This window comes from Cordyceps militaris, assembly GCF_000225605.1.
Source record: "Cordyceps militaris CM01 unplaced genomic scaffold CCM_S00001, whole genome shotgun sequence".
NCBI classification, from domain to species: domain Eukaryota; kingdom Fungi; phylum Ascomycota; class Sordariomycetes; order Hypocreales; family Cordycipitaceae; genus Cordyceps; species Cordyceps militaris.
Window position 1 is genome coordinate 4193887 of NW_006271969.1, and position 18545 is coordinate 4212431.

The 18545-nt window shown below is 54.3% G+C and overlaps 8 protein-coding genes across 8 annotated transcripts; 3 read left to right on the forward strand and 5 right to left on the reverse strand.

Moving 5' to 3' along the window:
- Nucleotides 1-45: 45 nt before the first annotated feature.
- On the forward strand, nt 46-3086 carry CCM_01302 (SNARE-dependent exocytosis protein (Sro7), putative; the record flags this gene model as incomplete). The annotated part of the gene is made up of 2 exons (XM_006666458.1): nt 46-164; nt 248-3086. The coding sequence occupies 2 exons, from the start codon at nt 46-48 to the stop codon at nt 3084-3086; spliced, it is 2958 nt and encodes a 985-aa protein (XP_006666521.1).
- A 553-nt stretch (nt 3087-3639) lies between these two features.
- CCM_01303 (uncharacterized protein) lies at nt 3640-4698 on the forward strand (the record flags this gene model as incomplete). The annotated part of the gene is made up of 1 exon (XM_006666459.1): nt 3640-4698. The coding sequence occupies one exon, from the start codon at nt 3640-3642 to the stop codon at nt 4696-4698; it is 1059 nt and encodes a 352-aa protein (XP_006666522.1).
- Nucleotides 4699-4811: 113 nt separating this feature from the next.
- On the reverse strand, nt 4812-5759 carry CCM_01304 (cadmium resistance transporter, putative; the record flags this gene model as incomplete). Its single annotated transcript, XM_006666460.1, has 1 exon — nt 4812-5759. The coding sequence occupies one exon, from the start codon at nt 5757-5759 to the stop codon at nt 4812-4814; it is 948 nt and encodes a 315-aa protein (XP_006666523.1).
- A 784-nt stretch (nt 5760-6543) lies between these two features.
- Nucleotides 6544-7940, reverse strand: CCM_01305 (vacuolar calcium ion transporter, putative; the record flags this gene model as incomplete). Its single annotated transcript, XM_006666461.1, has 4 exons — nt 6544-6592; nt 6646-7370; nt 7430-7513; nt 7578-7940. The coding sequence occupies 4 exons, from the start codon at nt 7938-7940 to the stop codon at nt 6544-6546; spliced, it is 1221 nt and encodes a 406-aa protein (XP_006666524.1).
- A 424-nt stretch (nt 7941-8364) lies between these two features.
- Nucleotides 8365-10039, forward strand: CCM_01306 (vacuolar calcium ion transporter /H(+) exchanger; the record flags this gene model as incomplete). Its single annotated transcript, XM_006666462.1, has 4 exons — nt 8365-8838; nt 8907-8990; nt 9054-9850; nt 9913-10039. 4 exons carry the CDS (start codon nt 8365-8367, stop codon nt 10037-10039), a joined length of 1482 nt encoding a protein of 493 aa, XP_006666525.1.
- Nucleotides 10040-10150: 111 nt separating this feature from the next.
- On the reverse strand, nt 10151-11399 carry CCM_01307 (vacuolar calcium ion transporter, putative; the record flags this gene model as incomplete). Its single annotated transcript, XM_006666463.1, has 2 exons — nt 10151-11065; nt 11184-11399. The coding sequence occupies 2 exons, from the start codon at nt 11397-11399 to the stop codon at nt 10151-10153; spliced, it is 1131 nt and encodes a 376-aa protein (XP_006666526.1).
- Nucleotides 11400-12636: 1237 nt separating this feature from the next.
- On the reverse strand, nt 12637-13086 carry CCM_01308 (uncharacterized protein; the record flags this gene model as incomplete). The annotated part of the gene is made up of 3 exons (XM_006666464.1): nt 12637-12796; nt 12860-12928; nt 13001-13086. The coding sequence occupies 3 exons, from the start codon at nt 13084-13086 to the stop codon at nt 12637-12639; spliced, it is 315 nt and encodes a 104-aa protein (XP_006666527.1).
- A 3089-nt stretch (nt 13087-16175) lies between these two features.
- On the reverse strand, nt 16176-18536 carry CCM_01309 (Fungal specific transcription factor; the record flags this gene model as incomplete). Its single annotated transcript, XM_006666465.1, has 3 exons — nt 16176-17885; nt 18132-18368; nt 18507-18536. 3 exons carry the CDS (start codon nt 18534-18536, stop codon nt 16176-16178), a joined length of 1977 nt encoding a protein of 658 aa, XP_006666528.1.
- Between the last annotated feature and the right edge of the window lie 9 nt (nt 18537-18545).

Consider the following 18545-nt stretch of genomic DNA (forward strand, 5'->3'; position numbering starts at 1 on the left):
GAGCTTGGCGGGAAACTTTGATCCTGCATCTCCTCAAACAGCGTCATGGCGGGGTATCTGCGAGGAAAGCAAGCTGGCATTCAAAATGACTTGTCTGCCAGCATCCGACCAGAGCTTTTCGCTCCCGACTACCAAGCTCGATATGGCATCAACTCTCAGATAAGGTACGAGACTTCTAGAACCGTAGACCCTGGCCAGCGAAAATGGCGAAAATGGCTGTGCTAACCGTTGATCGCCCACCATTTAGCTGCTTCGCCTACGACCCAGTCCAGTCACTTCTTGCCATCGGCACGAGCGAAAGCAAATTTGGAGCGGGTAGAATTTATGTGTTGGGCCAGCGCCGGGTGCAAAAGGTGCTGCAACCACCACGGGCGACGTCGTTCAGCAGGCTGCACTTTTCCGCCAACCACATTATCAGCCTCGACACGAAGAACGAGCTCAGAATATGGGACCTGAGCACTGGCGCGCGGGTCGGTGCCCAGGTGGTGGCTGGAACTGTGGTGGCCCTGGTTGTTGATCCGATGCTGGACTGGGCCTTTATCGGTCTGCAGAATGGCGACATAATGGCGTATGATTTGGATCGCCACTCGCTCTCGCGCTCATTCCGGCTTCCCAACTTTTGGAAGGAGCGAGATCCGGGTGCGCGAGCTGTGACTTTGGTCTGCATGACTATGCACCCACGCGATGTGGGCAAGCTACTCATTGGCTACACGCATGGCGCTGTTACATACTCTTTCAAGCAAAACAAACCGGTGCAATACTTCGAATACGTCGTCCCACGTGGTGCCCCTGGGGGAAATGGAGCCAATACGGATACAGTTCGCAAACCGAGACTCACGCATGCCCTATGGCACCCTTCTGGCACCTTCATTCTGACGGCCCACGACGACGGCAGTCTAGTCTTCTGGGATCTGAAAGACCCCAGAGTCGTGCTCGCACGAACTCTCACGGCTACTGGAATTGAACTGCCAGCATCTGCCCCTGCCCAGCCAGCCTTTATTGAGCCATATACTAGAATAGCCTGGTGCTGCAAGGAGAACTGCGACGATTCAGGTCTCCTTATTGCTGGAGGACACCCTTCCACTTCGACAGAAAATAGTCTCACCTTCATCGATCTCGGTCTCACGCCCGCCTATGCAACATCATCCTGGCAGCTCCTCGCGAATTACTTCCATGGCAAGCGGAGTATTCCGTTGACGCTGCCGCCCGGAGCGCAAGCAGTCGACTTCCTCCTGGTTCCACGCTCCTCGCCACACTTCCACGGTGCACAGGATCCAATTGCGGTTCTCGTATTACTTAGCGCCGGTGAGCTTGTTACTCTTAGCTTCCCGTCCGGCTACCCGATTAGCCCAACGAACCAGCTCCACCCCTCGACATTCTTCGTGCACCCCTTCATTACCAAGGTAAATGTCTCCAGTCTCGAGCGGCCGAGATGGCTGTCCATGATTGAAAAGAGAGACCAAGGAGAGCCGCTTCTCAAGGGTGGTGCGGAAGGTGCTAGACCTCGCAAGCGTTTTGAGGAGAGAACAATCATACAAGCAGCTCATGCCGATAGCATAGTTCGCATCTGGGATTCGGGCCATGCCGACGACATTGAGAATGCACAGCCTATTCAGGTTGACATTGCCCGCGCACTTGATCGCTATGATGACATTGACATCTCGTGCATGAGCATGGCTAGCAACACTGGTGAATTCGTTGTCGGCACTAGAACGGGCGAGGCGATTGTCTTTCGATGGGGGAAGAACCGATTCCATGGCAAAACTGAAGCGTCCCCTATTGACCCCAATCCCAAGGGCCTCACTGATATCAGCTCTCGCGCAGAACCAAACCTCAAAGAAGGGTTGCAACCGTTTGTTTTGTATGAAATGATGATGGGACCAATCACGGCAGTGAAACTTTCCGACGTTGGCTTCGTTGCTGTGGGATCCGAGCTCGGATTCCTTACCTTCATCGATCTTCGCGGTCCGCAAATAATATACCAAGCTCCCATGACCGACTTTGCTAAGCAAGAAAAGCGTGGCTCGCTCTTCAAGGGCCACAGTCGCTCCGACTCTACCCCCCATAAGGAGTGGCCTGTTGTCATGGAGTTTGGTGTCATGACACTGGATGATGACAAGTATTCTAGCATATGCTGCTTTGTGGGCACCAATCTCGGCAAGGTCATCACGTTCAAGCTTCTCCCCGCCGCGAATGGTACCTATTCGGTTCAGCTGGCCGGCGTCTTGGTCCTTGACAGCAAAGTTGTCTCGCTCAACGCTATCGAGGTCAACACGGGCCGACCTGCCGCGGCCACTGGACAGACTGTTGCTGGTCTACGCGATGGCAGACAGGTGAATGGTGCCGTTGTTGCTGTTACGCAAACCGAAATACGCATCTTCCACCCCGCCAACTCAAAGGGCGCCTCCAAGGAATTCGACAATTTGCTGTGCGATGCGGCGGCTGTTGCAGAGCTCGAGCTCCAAGGTTACGCAATCGTCGCAGTATTTGGCGACCGCACAGCGCGGGCCTTTTCCATTCCCGCGCTGAAGGAAATCGGCAAGGCTGATCTTCCCACTGTGGACCCTACTAGAATCACTGGCACTGTAGTAACGCAGACCGGCGACATTTTCGCTTGGACTGGGCCCAGTGAATTAGAGGTCATTCACGTCTGGGGTACCGGAAAGACAATGGAAGACTCCCCAGACGTGCTTATTAACCCGAAGCTTGGGTGTCCACCTCGCCCTGCCATTTCCAATCTACAATGGATCTCTGGAACGCAGTTTGTATCGGTTCTCGACCTCGATATTCTCGTTGGTGGCCCTGACCGGCCACCAAGCAAGCGCATGCTCGAGGCTGCCGCCGCCGAGCAGCGGGCTGCTCGGCAAGGCGCTGCAGGAAGCTCTGCGGCGGGGGGTGCCCAAGAAGGATGGGGCTCGTACTTGTCTCGGCAACTAGCCGAACGAACAGAGAAGCTGAACATTATGGGTGATAGCATGGACAATCTGCAGGTTCAGAGCCAGGGCTGGGCGGACGATGTCAATAAATACATGGGCAAGCAGAAACGCGGACTTGTCATGGGAGCTCTCAAGAGCAAGTTTTTCTAAGCTGATGCTGTGTTTTCTCTACGCAGTTTTAGTCGCAAGCAAACGAGGTTATGTTGGGAGGCAATAATCGCACTCTCGCCAAGAATAATCCCTGTCCTCGATAACACACTGCGCTCTCGACTTCGCCGTACAGGACCTTTGGTGGCCTGACCTAATAGAAACAGCCGCCCCGGCAATTTATACCTCGATTAACTGTGTTCGTCCTGCTGTCAGACTCGTACATTTTCTCCGGCTGCTGGTCACTGCAAAGCTTGGAATTATGTGCACATGCTTATGAGCGCTCTTGATGCGCGAGGCTTATACACACTTTTGTGTCATTATTAGATGATAAGATGTGGCTAATTTACTATGCGTTGCCAAATCGATCACTCCTGGAGTTGGCATTGATCGGCAGTGTGCTCCTAGACCGACATGCGATGTCTCAGTTCGATGCTACAAGGCCTTATCTCAACACTTGGGCTATATAAGGCAGCCACGAAACTACACGTTGAAATGCATACCCTAAGCCTTTTCTCATGTTGGCCGAATACTTGGTCTCTGCACGGAGCTGACAATGTGGGAGTTTATCTATTCCGTCAGCATCTCCCTCTACCTCGTCGGAAATTATGTCGAGTGGCGAGACAGCATATTCACCCTCACGCACGACGCCTCGTCGCTCTGGCTGTGGCTGTCTTCTGGGAGACGGGCGGGCACTTTGCTCGCGTCGACAGCAGCGGCAAAAGGAGCGCTCGCCGACCACAACTCGACGACCATGTGGATGCCACCAGGTTCGTCAGAGATGAAGTTGCGAACCAAGGCCTTGTTCGCGCTCGGGCCGGTGGCCGCCCATCCGTACCAGACCTACCAAGGGACACAGGTTCACAACCATCTAAGGTACATGACCGGCCCGCTCCCTGTGTTGCCAGAAGCGTTGGTTTCCATGCACCTGCACACGCCCCTTTCCTTTGCCCGGATTGTCAGAGACTTTGTCGCTCTAAAATGCAACGAGAACGACGGCGATGAGTGCGGCCATCGCTTCTTCGTCTTTCATCCGGACACGTCTTGGATGGGGGCTTTTCAGCGCCTGCACGAGGTCGAAGGCCCCCTTGCACCAGAATTCGCCGGCGTCTCGCATAATCTCTTTGTTCTCGCTCGCTGGATGCTGTGCGAGCGCGTCACGCTTGTCCAGACGCTCGGCGACGCCGGGAGGCGCGTGCGCTTCCACGTCCTCGTCCCGACTACGGAGACGCTGGTGATTCCGCAGCCGTTTTGCTTCGTCGAGGCGTTGGCGCCGCTGACCATTGAGGGGCCCATCAGCAAGGGCTATCCCCTGGTATGGCTCGCACTGGCCGCAGGGTCGGCGACGGTTCTGCGCGACGTCGGTGCCATCCCCCCGCCGTGCCCCGATCGGGCCGAGGCGAAAGCCTTTGTTGCCATGTGTCTGCTCTGGATTGCAGCTTCGCCGCTGCTTGTAGCCCTTTGCAGATTGCTCTGCTTTGTGCACCTTCCGTTCTACGTAGCGCTGGCGCTGTCACTCCTGTTTCATGGCTTCGCGCTCAATGTGACGCTGTGGCTCAAGCGGCAGGTGAGTGCGTACTACATGCGAGAGGACACGCCCATTATGCTCGGATAGGTTTGGTGATGCAAGAAACGGATACGGAAATCACACGTGATGTGTAGGAGCAGCGGCAGCGATGCTTAGCAGTCTGTCTTGCACCAAAATCTTCATTTCTACATCTACACATGCTAAGGCGGTATTTGCCTCTTGTCGTCCTCTGTCCGTATTGTACTGGCTAGCGACGTATCTGCTGTAGTAGGTTTTTCGGGCGTCTGGCTAGCATCGTCGACTGTCTGCGTTCTCTCTGTCAAAGGCTGCGGCCCAACCTCTGCCAGCTCAGTGACCGCGCCGCCGACGCCGGCTGCGGATTCCTCCGCGATTTCCTTTTGTCTCGTCCGCCACTTCATGGCAAACATGATGCTCATAGCTAGTATTAAGAACCCCGTCGTGCAGAGCGCGAGCACCAGTCGGCCGGGATGCGCCGGTAGTTTTCGGTTGATGTGGTCGATGGACCATGGATAGCAGTGTGATTTGACAATGACAAAGACACCCAAGCCCATGTACAAGAACGGGATAAAATACTCGGCGTATTTCTGCGCCACCATCAGAACCTGTCTCTGCTTCATGATGATCCAGGCGGCCAGGCACCACACGCCGACGCCAATATAGAACACGACCACGTAGACGGCAATCTCAGCGCCGCGCGTCTGCGAAAACAGCGGGATGTAGGTGCCGATATTGTCGCCGCCGTTGATGAGGGTAATCAGTGCGACTTTGGCTATAATTTTCAGGCGTGTCGCGTTTGTCATGTGGTACTGCTCGTCGGCATGCTCGCTGTCGTCGGCGGCGGCGCGCGACAGGACGACGTCGAACAGGGCCCAGAAGCCGAGCAGCATGGGCAGGAAGCCGAGAAAACCAATCGGCTCGGAGGGCAGGGCGAGCGAGATGCCGAAGCCAATCATGCTGATGACGGTGATGGCGGTGAAGCCGGCATACTGGCCGATGGTGATGTTGAGGGGCGACATGGCCCGGTTCGTGGCCGACTCGGCGAAGAAGGTGACGAGCACGAAGATGTCGTCAATGTTGGTGGCGGCAAAGGCGCCGCACGCCGTGCCAATGGCCTCGCCGAGATGCATGGCCAGAATACCGGCGCGCAGGCAACGCGGGATGGCGCAGGATGAAGGAAGGTTGCTACTGTAGGGGGCGCTGATGATTATGACAAGATTGCTTGGTGGCTTAGCTTGCCGAGTTCGGTGGCTAGGCCGCTAATTGCCAAGCTACCTAGTAGGTAGGCACTAATTAAAAGGTACAACAAGATGAAATTTGCCGCACCGCACAATGAGATTGGACTCATTGGAGGCCATGGTGCAATATTATCGAGCACATCAGTTGCAACTCCAATTGAAATCGAATGCTTGGGCGAGCGCCGCATTTGATACACCCGCCGCTAGCTTTGTCGCTAACTATTACCTACATACCTACCTAGCCTGGCAGCCGAAAATGAACTCCGTACCAAGAACCAGCACTGCAACAGTTTTGTGTTCTTTGGGTGTCCCATTGGCTTGCCTTTGAGATGCCAGTAGGTGTATATCTAGGTTTTCGGCTAGGTATGCTTAAAAAACTCTTTCCAACTATCAAGAGCAGATGACCTTCAACTAGCTACCTACGTAGGTGGCAGGCGACCCGCCACTAATCAACCACGGCTTTACTTCTCTAGGCGTGCCGAGATGCGGCAAGATTTCCGACGGCGCGGGCCGAACTCAGAAACGGGCTAAAACGAGCCTTTAACGAATGGGGGTTCAACATGAACCCAAGTCCCTGCATTTGCGCATAATCAGCTGGCGCAGTAAATCAAACATACGAGATTTTATTTTCATCGTTAAGTTATCCCATCTGTCGAATACCGCCATAGATCGCCCCTCAAACCTCGTCAGGGTGGACAAAGAACGCGACGCCAATGATAGTGTATCTAGGCAGCTGTCAGCAATGAAAAGCAGAGTTTATCATCAATCCAGCACTTACGTGGCAACCAGCAGCATGCCCTCAAAATAGTTGGTCTTTCCTCCCCGAACCAAGCAACTGACTACCAACGTGGACATGGTAAGCACAATCGTCTCAAACGTGTCAAACTGCAGCGACATGTCTCGCCCAATGATCCATCCAACAATGACCAGAAACGGAGTAACAAAGAGCGAGATTTGCAGCGTCGCGCCGACAATGACGGAGATGGCCAGGTTGATGCGGCCAGTCTGCGACCACTGCACCGTTCCCACAAAGCAGCCCGCATTGCCCACAATCGGAACGATGATGAGCCCGATGAAGCTGCGGCTGACGCCCAGCGCCTCGATGACGCCATCAATGCTGCCGACGAGCGCGTCGGAGCTCGACGCGATTCCCAGCGTAGCGAGGACGAGCACCGCGCAGCTGGACGCTGCGTGCAGCTTCTTTCCGCCGTCGCTCTCTTCCTCGGCAAAGAGCTCCGCGTGCGAGACGGACTGGAAGTACACGTACAGCACGTAGAAGACGAGCAGGATGACGGATGTGCTGCGCGACAGCGTCAAGATGTAGTCAGCAGGGCCGCCGCCATCGGTGCTCTCGACCAGGAGGTCGCCCGCGCGCAGCGCAGAGGGCAGAATCAGAGACGTGCAGGAGATGACCATGAGCGACGTCAGGATCCCGGCCACGTCGACGTTGATGTGGACTGTCTGCTTGTCCTTGCCGGCCAGGTAAAAGGCCGACCCGAGGATCTAAAAAAGGGGGCCTTAGCATGGATGATGGCGATTTGATGGAAACACGGTGACCTAACCAGTAGAATGGAGGACAGAATACTTCCTATCATGCTCGACTGCACGATGCCAATCTCCCCTTCCTTTAGGGCGCTGATGCCAACCTAGGTTTTTATGACGGCGGTCAGCGATGACGCGCTGCAGGCCGCTGCATGGTTGAGGACTTACAATCATCTCTACCGCGTTGCCAAACGTAGCGTTGATCAGGCCGCCTGCCACGGAGCCGACAATGGCGGCGAGCTGCTCGGTAGAAAACGTGAGGATGGACGCCAACGGCAGCATGGCGAGGAAGTTGAGCCCGAAAACGGCCCATCCCGGAAAGCCCCAGTCCGTGCCATACAGGCCGAGCGGCAGGCAGATGAGCAGGACGTTTGTTATGCTGCACTGCAAGGTTGCCTGGGTGGCATACACCAGTTCGTCGCTAATGGCCGCGAGGGCGCTCCTCGGCCTGTGGCGGCCCGCGTCTGCCAGCAGTGGCGTGGTGGTGTCTGCTGCGGCCGCGTCTTGCGGGATGCGATGGGGATGATCCATGGTGGCTCAGGACGAGAGTCCGTCCAACTTGGCGATCGAGCAGTACCGGTGCCGAGCAATGGAAAGCATCAGGCGCTAGATGGAAATGCAACAAGTTGGGATAACTAGGGTAAGTTTGTGTGATGGCTGGGTCGAACAAGGCGCAGCAGCAACAAGGCTCTGTTGCTGACAAGGCGTTTGCGCGCGCGTTCTCCTGGGGTCTGTCTTTTACCCCACAGCGCACAGCTATTTCGCAGCCCGCACGGCCAAGCAACTAATTCATGTTGTACGTCGCAGCTTCTTGCATCTTAGTTCGGTTTTCGGGGGGAGAATTCATCGCTCGTTCGCCAAGCGCGTTTTGCGGGTTCCCATCATCACCAAGGTTTGGGCTTGGGGCATATTGGTCCGCCGCCCTCTTCCGCCGCGCGCATTCTTCCCCTCCACCATGAGCTCTACTACCAACACCGCGTTCCGCCAGCGCCACCACAACCAAGCCGCCGCCGCCGCCGCCATGTCCACATCGTCGACCACTCCTTCTTCTTCTTCTCTTCCCACCTCGCGCCGGCGGTCGTCCCCTTCTGTCGAGGATCCTGCGCTAATAGACCCGCGGTCCGCCGCCGACAGCGGGCCGGCGGCGCCCGGGCTGCTGCGCCGCTCCGACACGTTTGGGCAGCTTACCGCCATCTTGAGCGACGAATACATTGGCGAGAGCAAACCGCTGCTGCTCGCGGTTCCGACGGCCATTGCGCTGTCGCTGCTCATACCGCGCCTGCCCCCGGCCGTCGTCTTTCTCCTCAACGGTGCGGCCCTGGTGCCCTTGGCCGCGCTCAACATACTCGCCGTCCTCACCCTGACAAAAAATGCTCGGGTTTGGGGCGGCCTCTTCCGTGCAGTAGGGGGGAATTCTACGGAATTCATAGTGAGTCAAGATGCCGGCTACCCATTTTCCTACTTGTATGTTATGCAGCATGCTCACTGTACCACTAGATTAGCGCCGTGGCGTTGACCTACGACGAGAGCGCTCTGGTTCAACAAACCATGATCGGTATCATAGTGAATTATGCGCTTTTGGTAAGGAGACATCTGGACTGCTGAGAGATGACGTGCATTGATTACTGACAAAAAGAGTTACAGGTCCTTGGTGGTAGCTTCCTCCACGCCAGCTACGGCAGAAAAGACGCCGTGTTTAGCAAGACGAGAACCAGCATCATGTCCTCGTTGGTCATGGTGACCTCCTTCTGCCTTGTCATTCCTACAGTCATGTCCCTCACAACTAGTGCTGAAGGGATAGACTCTCCAGAGACCATCGACCGCGGCATCCTCAATCTCTCCCATATAACAGCTGCGGCTCTCGTCCTACTCTTTTTTACCTACCTGTCGTTTCGCTTTGTCACTCACGGCCAGTTCTTCCCTGTGAACCCAGGCGCCACCCAGTTCAACCCCGACAGCCGAACGAACACGCAACTTGAAGATAAGCCACAAACCACCATTGGGCCTTTTGTGCTGAGTGCCGGCCTGCTTGGCAGCTTGTTCTGTACAGTCATCTGTGCCAGGTTTGTGCTGCGCAGCTTGGACGGAGCTGCAGAGAGCCTCCACATGACAAAAACCTTTATTGCGTTTGTGGTTTTGCCCCTTATTGTCAACTCTGCCAAGTCTGTAAGCATTATTCGCCATGCCCGACCCGAAGAAAGCAGTGCCACGTACATGAGCCGCTTAGACTTTGCCATTCGTTCGGTAATGACCAATGTCCTCGATACTCTGCTTTTCAACATTCCACTGCTCGTCTTTCTCGGCTGGGGGCTCGACCAGCCAATGATGCTTGTATTTGGTCTCTTCGACGCCGTTGTTTTTGTACTCTCTGTCACCATTATGACGTTCCTTATCCGCTACGGCAAGACTACATACTTTGAGAGTTGCATGCTAATGGGAACGTATGTATTTCACGTCCATTTGTTTAGCGACTTCCCTCCAACTTTTCTAACCCTGCATTTAGGTACCTGTCAATGGCCATTGTCTTCTTTGTTCGACCTGATTTTGCGCATGGCGCTCGGCCGACACAGCAACTTGGCCTGCATAGCCTGCATAGTCCGCATAGCCCGCCTCAGGCCAGTGTGCTGTGATTCAATGAAAAGGCTCAACGAAATAGGCAGTCGCAACAATTGTATAACTAAAGGAAATAGAAGACCAGATCAGTAATTGAAGCGAATAACCAAACAGCTTGATACAGAGACTTACACGCAAAGAAACATCATGCCATGAAGGTACGTGTATTGCCGATCTTGTAGAACCTGGTTTACCAGTATAACGGCAAATAGCAATACACAAGTCTGGGACATTTCAAAGTACAGATCCATCTTGCTACCAATGAACCAGCCAATGATGACAAGGGCGGGCAAGACAAAGAGGGCAATCTGCAAAATGCTGCCCACAATGACGGCAATGGCAAAGTCGATTTTTTGCTTCTTGGCCGCCGCCAGGACCTGTGTCATCTCGGAGGCATTGCTCGCGAGTGGAATGATGACCAAGGCGATGAATGTCTGGCTCACATGGAATGCTTTCACAATATCGCCTAGTCTCTGCATGATATTATATGTGCAGCCACCGATGGCGAGAGAGCTAAGAACCAGGGTGAGGATAATCACTGAGACATCGCGCATGGAGGGGATGTTGTCCAGGTCCGCACCGCTTTCGCAGTCTCGCGCGGCCACGTCCTGGGACGGCGATGGAGTGGGGATGAGGTGATCGCTGGACTGGGTAGCATCGGAGTCGTCATCGTCTTCCTGGTCGTCGAATAGTGAACGGTGCGTCTTGTGCTGAAAATATAGGTACGCTACATAGATGAGTAGCAGTACGATGCTGGTCGCGCGGCTAAAGGAGACGATGCGCTGCCTCATGCCTGAGCCCTTGCTGTCTGGGTTGGGGATGGCGGCGTACAGAGCGGTGGGCAGGACCATGGCCATGGATGCCACAAGCATCAGTGAGGACAGCGAGTCGACAAGGGCAGAGTTGACAACGATGACGCCTTTGGAGCGGGCGCCGACGATGATGCATATTCCCTGCACCAGCAGAATGTCGTTGAGGATGCTGCCCATCATGACGGATTGCGCGGCGCTCACATTGTTCTGGGTGATGGCGAGCAGTCCGACCTGGAGTTTGACAATTAGCCATTGGGCAACTTTTATGTTGTTGTTTGAAAGGGAAGAAGAAGAAAAGACGGTAGAGGCTGACAATTAACTCAACAGTGTTTCCCAGCGACGCATTCACCAGTCCACCGAGCATGCCTCCCCAACGTTCGCTGAGGGTGTCTGACGCATCCGATATCAACCCTGATAGTGGGATGATGGCGAGGAAATTGTAGAGAAAGATGGCAATGGGACTCCAGGAAGACGCCGAGGCGATAAAGCCTAGTGGCACGCATACCAGCAGCAGGTTCAGGCTGATGATTTTGCGCGCCTGGCGCAACAACCCCAAAGGCAGCATTGTCTCTGTGAGGTTGATATAGGAGAAGAGTACCTCAGGTAGGTAGAGAACCCAGCAATAGCTATCTACCTGGCCACCAGTTCTCGGCAAGTAAGGCGGGGGCCGGTACTAAGCCCGCCCGGGTCCTAGTAATGGTAATAAACCCGCGTGTGGTGGCGGGGATATTTTGGGACAGGTTGCTTGGCAGCCGTTGCGTCAAGTTTCGTTTTTTAAGTAGGCAGAGATGACAGGATAATGGCGCTTGAATGAGAGGATGGAATGGCACGGAAGCCTTGTAGTTACGAGGCAGTGCAAAAAGGAAAAAAGTACCACAGGTAGGTAATTTGTAGGTAGCTACCTACCCAGGGTGCACCACTGCCAGACGCGTTGACCGCCCAGAAACCAGGCTGGCTGTTGGCCAGTGCAGCTTCCATCACTGATCAGCCGGGCACAGAGCAAATCGGGGGGCCGAAGCCGCGTCGCTGGCGCTGCTTCTGCAGTCTGACAGGCAGGTGGTTATGGCAGTGGCAGAGTGGCCTTGGGGTTGGGGGCCTTGGGGTTGGGGGCCTTGGGGCAGACAGGGACTCTCCAGAGCCTGCCCATGTATCCGTAGCAAACATACCTGCATCACGATTCCCCGCCATGCAAACCCGCCTCATCAAGCTTGAGTGTACTGATTATCAGGCACGCCATTTCTCTTTGGGACGTTGGCCGTTGCCTTGGTGCCTTCCTAGGTAGGTACCTAACCATTTAGTCAAACTCGGGCCGTCTCGGACGCTAAACGGTTCATCGCGACGCCCTTCTCCGCCCAACAGAAGGGACGCCGGTCGCATCTCCCATATGCCGCCTTGGTGCCTAAAATACCATGGTGCGCATGGTTCCCCGTGCAGAGAGAGCAACGCGACTCGGTCTGAGCCCAAGGCGGACGATGCAAGGCGGACGAATGGGAAAGAGCAGCACATTCACGCGGTCGTCAACAGCTTCAAAAATCGTCTGTTTCGATTCTCCACGCGCGCCTACGCCAACGTTGCCGCGCAGCACTTCTCCCGACGCACAGTAGCTCGCAATGTTACACACAGCAGAGAGACATGTTAAAAACAGTCATAAATTATCGTCGTACAGGGGGGAGTAATAGACTACATGGCTACTGGTACTTGTACAGCAAGGGAACAACAATCCCGATCTCAGACCCCAGACCTCTTGACCATCGAGCGACAGCGCAGCGGCGATGAAAAACCCGTTGGGGCGTGCCATCCTTTCAACCCTTCTTTTCGACTGCGAGCGAAAACATCACCTCGTTGGTATAGGGATTCAAATCGCGGCGCCGGAAGAAGCTCCCCGAGACGCCGCCGTCGGCGTAGTTCTCCGTCGCGGTGCGACGCAGCTCTTTCTCCTCAGCCATGAGGTGCTCGTATGATCTGTCAAAAGCATGCCGTTAGCATTTTCTGCCAACAGAAACAACAACGGGAAAAAAGACTCACTCGCCCCGTCCGTCCGACACATCCATCGAGGAAAACGACGCAGTCAGTGCTGCGTCCTGGCCGCTTGCGCTGGAATGCTTGTCAATACAAAAATAAATAATAATAAAAACTTCCGAGTACCCGCAGGGCGCTTCAACGTACCCGTCCGCTTCATTACTACCATTTGGCTGGTCATCGCCTGCCGGGATGTCGGGTACGTCTTGGTTACTCTTGCTTGAGGCAGCCATGTTGAGTAGTGCGATGGCATGTAGGGTAGGTGTTGTCAGGGAGAGAGAAGTAGAAGTGGCCGTATGCTCCCAAGTCGAGATGGCTTGAGCTATAGTTTGTGGATTTACTCTTGCAACGAAATCAAAGGGAATGGCTCTCTTATAGCTGCGAGCAACCAAATTTCAGCCTTGCCCATGGACGAGATCTGAGTTGGCGTGACGCGAGGATTGATGCCCGACACAATAGCCACCTCTGGTGGTGACGGAACCCTCATCTATTACCTACCCATTTATTTCATCTTGGTTCCACCTTGTACTGACGAAGATGAATGAATGCCTTTCAGCCTTTTATAGGCGGCGCTTCATTGGCCGCCGTACGCTGCAAGCCATGAATAAGAGCGAGAACGGTGCGCACGTGGTTCGCAAAGGTTCGCAAAGGCACGAGATCCAGCACAACAAGTCGAAGGCGACTAATGCAAGTGTACGCTGGTGGCCTTTACACGACGGGGATGCCACGAACGTCAAGGGCTTTCAATGATAGGCTGCTCTCGTCTGGAGTAGTGTGGCCCCTTTCTGTCCAGCTTCAGAGCACTATCAAGGACGTGGCAGCAGGACTGCCTTTCGGACAGCACCTCGATGCACACCAAAAGGGGTCATCAGGCAAGCCTCGTCAATACCCGAGGACAAGTCATGCCATCACTCGTCAGCCTCTTTGTCTATTTTCCTCCGTTCAAGGCTCGCCACGCCGCCCCCCGAGAGACATCCGGCCCGCACCCCCATGCAAAACGTTTCTTCTTCCCCATGCAGCTCGACCCGGCACTCTGGATACACCAACATTTTCAACAAGGCGCCCCAGCCGACAATGGCGTCGAGCGAAGAGGGGGGAGGGGGCAGCAAACGTCCTCGCAATCTGTCTCTCTCCCCTTGCCAGGGCTGTCATCAGGGGTGCCCAGCTGGCCGGGGCAGTGGAGACATATTGCGATTGTGTCCATCTGCTGTTGGCTGACGCTCGTCCGATGGCCTTGTTTCCGCCCTTCCCCGGTCCCAAACTGCTGGGACGGGTGGCACCCTCCATCCCGCCAGGGGTGGACGGCGTCAGACGCAAAGGAAGCCGAAAGCAGACTCGGTGGGATTTAACTGAGAGACGACTAAGGTATCTCACGAAGAAGATGTACGTTTAATTGTGTTGATTCGAACCGATCAATTGAATCTGACGTGAATATCATCAAATTTGACCCCAATTCCCCCTCCGGTCTGTCACTGCCGCATGAGCCTCTCTATCACACCATGGGCAGGAGCGTCCAGTCCGTATTCTTCCTCAGCACGTAAATAACCCAGTCTTCTCTTCTCGCACACTCGATTTTCGTTATTGCATCTACAAATGAGAGAAGCAGTCAGCGTCGAGTCCTCTTGACGGTCTGCATTGGCGAATACGCCGCCGCAACTAAACGGCCCAGGTCTACTTACTTTGGTTGACCTTGCAGCAGAGTCTCTGTAGAGGCATACAGACAGCTCCTACCAACATCTCCAAGCCTGAAAAACGACATTATATTAGCATGACGTCCATATAGGCGGAAACATGGGTAGCTCACTCAGCACGACAGCTGTTGGCCATTTTCAAACTCGGCATGGTAGCAAAATCGGGAAAAAGGCCAAATAAACAGATGGTGAAACGTCAAAAGACACTATTGAAACCTTGAGCATGAGAGTAAAAGAAAGACGCAAGAAATTCTAGCTCTTCATCCACAAAGGGCTGGGGTTTAAATATACAAACTGGAGCACGCCGACATGATGGGCGAGGCAAGTCGCAGGGATTCGTGGCTGAGATGCAAGTGCATGGGATCAAAAAGCAAGGTGCATAAAGCGACATCTTTAACTGAGATGATACCAACTATATCTCTGACATACATTTTGTGGTCTGCGGGAGGAAGTATGCTCCCGAGCTGTGCGGGCTCGGCCAACCGCTTCCCCCCCAGGCAATACCATCTTTACTATAGCGACGCCTCCGCCGCGAGCTCTTTTATGCACCAAATGATCTCGATGGGAGACAACATGGGATGATCTGACGCATCTGGCAAACTCTCGGAACAATATGAAGGGGGACAACTGTGGTGGTGTGGTGCCCCTTGTCATTGATTGCTAGGTCCGGGCACGCACGCATCAGGCCCATCAAGACTACTACTAAACGTTGCAGCCTCATGCCATTTACGCGCCAAAGAATCATCCGTCGTGCTCTCCCCTGTAGCTCCATGCTTTTTTAATCTGTCATTACGTTCGCCGTTGACGAGTGGTGAGAGTAGTGAGATGGCATGGCTCTCGTATTGCGGTGTAATCACCACTACATAGCTTGATGAAGTAGCGCTTCGACGAATTGCGCGAGCATCAGGATATAAATGGCAACAGCGCCTGCTTTTTCTCGGCAGAAACATTGCTTTGTTTCCTCTTCTGCATGTATGTCCCCGACGCGAGACGGCACGCCAACACGGCCGCTCAAAACGACAAACACCCACAAACGGGTGCCAGGCTTCCCCCGTGCGGCTGGGCGGCCGATCCCCCCCTCTGGTGGGCAACTGCTGCAAAGCGGGAGTGTATTGTTGGATTGGCGCCGTAGAGATGATGAGATGGGCTGACGCGAGCCGAGCCCCCCGCGCAGAACGTGACAGCTGGGAAAAGTTTCGTGAGAATTAGTTGGGCGAACCACAAAAGGTGGCCATCACAAGGCAGACGCCCAGCAACGCCCAATTGTCATGTCAGGCGGGCACGTCACTATTAGGCACCATCACGGCGTACCAAATTGCTGCAATTATATGTCTGCTATATTGAAGCATGCTGCATATTACTTTCGAACGCATCTTGTACTTTGCGACAACATTGATAGAGGCCCCTTCATCGTCCTTCCATCCTGCTCGCTAGGAAACAAATGTACAAACTAAGCATCGCTGAATGACGCCAAGCCATGGCTGTTTCATCATCTGCGGTAAAAAGAAACAAAATTCTGCAAGAGAAATAATAGCGCTGGAAAATATGGGTATATAGTGACTTGGCAAGATCTTCTTCATTCATACAGCTGTCAAGTGACAGAGAAAAGGTACGAGTGATTTCGTGCATAATTAGACGTTTTGGCAGGGAACAAAATTGAGATCTAGACTTTGGTAATTCCAAAGAGCTGCCAGATCGCCTAGCTGCTCCTCTGAGAAGCCATCGAAAGAGAGCTGCGCGCACGATTCGCGAGGGGTGGGCGGTAAGAATGCATTTAGTGGCGCGGGCATCAAAATGCCATCGGTCAGTATATGTGTGGCCGGCAGCATGCCATATGTTCCATTGTATCCATCATGGACAGGCGCCATCGTATTTGGCATCGCAAAGCCCCCCGACATCTCCAAGAATCCGGAGCCGTAGGCGGGCGAGGCACCAGCGATGTTCTGGGCCATGCCGCTGCTTCCAACGGGGGAGGTCGAGTACCGGTCAAAGTCGTCAGCGCTTCCCACATCGCTGGAGCCGACAGATACATCGCCGTGTTGGATAGAGGGTGGGGTGAGCGATTCCTCGGTCGCCCTGACTCGTTTGTGGTGGTGGTCGACCATCCTCGGAGGGAGGTAGGGATTTTCAATTCGTTTCGCCAATCTTGACAGTATTTCGTACGACGTTTTCGCAGTGCGGGTTTCGGTTGCCAAGCGTTGTAGCATGCATCTAGCGGATTCAATGGCCAAGAGAATCTCCTGCCGGCTCGGTATACAGCGGTCCTCGTCGTGCAAAATGACAGAGCAGAGGACGGCAGCGGTGTCGAAGATGGAAAACAAAGCCCGGTGAAACTTGGCATCCTTAGGATACAAGAAGTCGAAGAACTCGGATAGGGCTGACATTAGCTTCAGCGTGTAGGCTATGCCCTCGTCGCGTATCCTCAAGTCGTCAGGTGGCGAATTTGCTGTTATTCGCCTCGCCATGTAAGCGCGCAATGGATCTAACAGCATAGAATAGGCCATGGTATGTAAGTAGTGACGATGCAGGGTAACCCAGCTGTATTTGAGGTCGATTGATCTGTCGGGCTTCTCGAATTTGTAGGCTTGCGGGAATCTTTGCATCCAGTCAAGAATGACGCTAGTGTATTGATCAATCTGAGCAGGGGATGTGACTTCTCGCGGGGAACCGAAGCGTCTCGCTAACTCGCCAATGAGTTCAGACTGCAGCTTCATGTGGAGCAAAGGCGAAGGCGAATAACTTTCCAAGGTGAGCGCAGGAAGCGACACCATACACTCGGAGCGGTCAATGAGCTTTGGTCGGGACAAGAGCGCTGAGATTTGCCAGTCCCAGGTATCTAATACGCACCATAGACGTCTGCGCATCTCATAGTCGAACTCTGAGATTGAGCCGGCGAGCTGATCTTGGTGCATGCCCAAAGCCTGGGCTTCGCGAATTGCAGTGCTGAGCGCATGCCAAGACTCGACGAAACGAGCCTCTGACTTGTACCAATAGCTAGAGTGCAAGAGGTGTTGGACGTTAAGGATGTGGTTGCTGCTGATGGGGATGACGGAGTGTAGTTCGCGGGCGGCATTGTGGTAGTTGTTGGAGAGGCAGAATATCGGTTCGCCAAGTTCCGTTTCGAGCTTTCTCTTCAAATCGGGATCTGTATACTGGGCCGAGCAGGCGCATACCATGAGCAAGAGACAAGTCCATTGGAGGCCAAGAGGTTGAGAAGCAAAGCGGGCGATCCACCACTCGCGATATTCCTGCAAAAATGCCGGGGGGTATATGATATAGTAATGGTAGTTGACACGAGAGAGGAAATTCTGCACCAGAGAGTCTGTTGGAAAGGGGTTAGTCTTGCTCAGTTGGGGCAACCAAAGTGAGGTCGGTTGAGTTTGGCATGTGGAACTTGCCTGTTGTGGTGCGATGTGGAAGCACCTGTAGGGCACGCTCTAGCTGATGACAATTAGAGGCAGCCACATAGTACTGCTTCGCAGGAGGCTTTGCCTTTTTCTAGAGGCACGATGCCAATTTAGCAAGAGGTGCGACTTGGAAGGCGGTGGTGCGTCCCGGGTGTGATATGGCGGGCTCGTTCATCTTACCTCGGTTTGAACCTCGAGGTTGGAGAAGAAATGTGCACCTCCATAGCCGATAGCCGCGAAATCGTCTGTATCATCGTCATCGGAGCTAGACTCGGGCTGCTCATCGCGAATGCGGTTGCGCTTTCGGGTGTCGCTCGAGGGCGTTCGTTCTGAGGTTGCGGCGGCCGTGGGGGAAAAGCGACATCGATCTGCGACTTTACGTTTCTGACAGTGATTACAAGGCCACTGGCGATTGCACTAGATGCGTGTTAGATATTGCGTAGGATGGCTCGAATGGGGCAAAGGCTTGTGAGGTGTGAAAAGGGCCCCGTGGTTGCGAGTTCATGAAGGTACCTTCTGCTTCCGCCGCTGGCACTCAGTACATGCCGAGCGGACCTGGCCGTTGTCCTTGGGGCTGGCGTCCATTTGTGACGC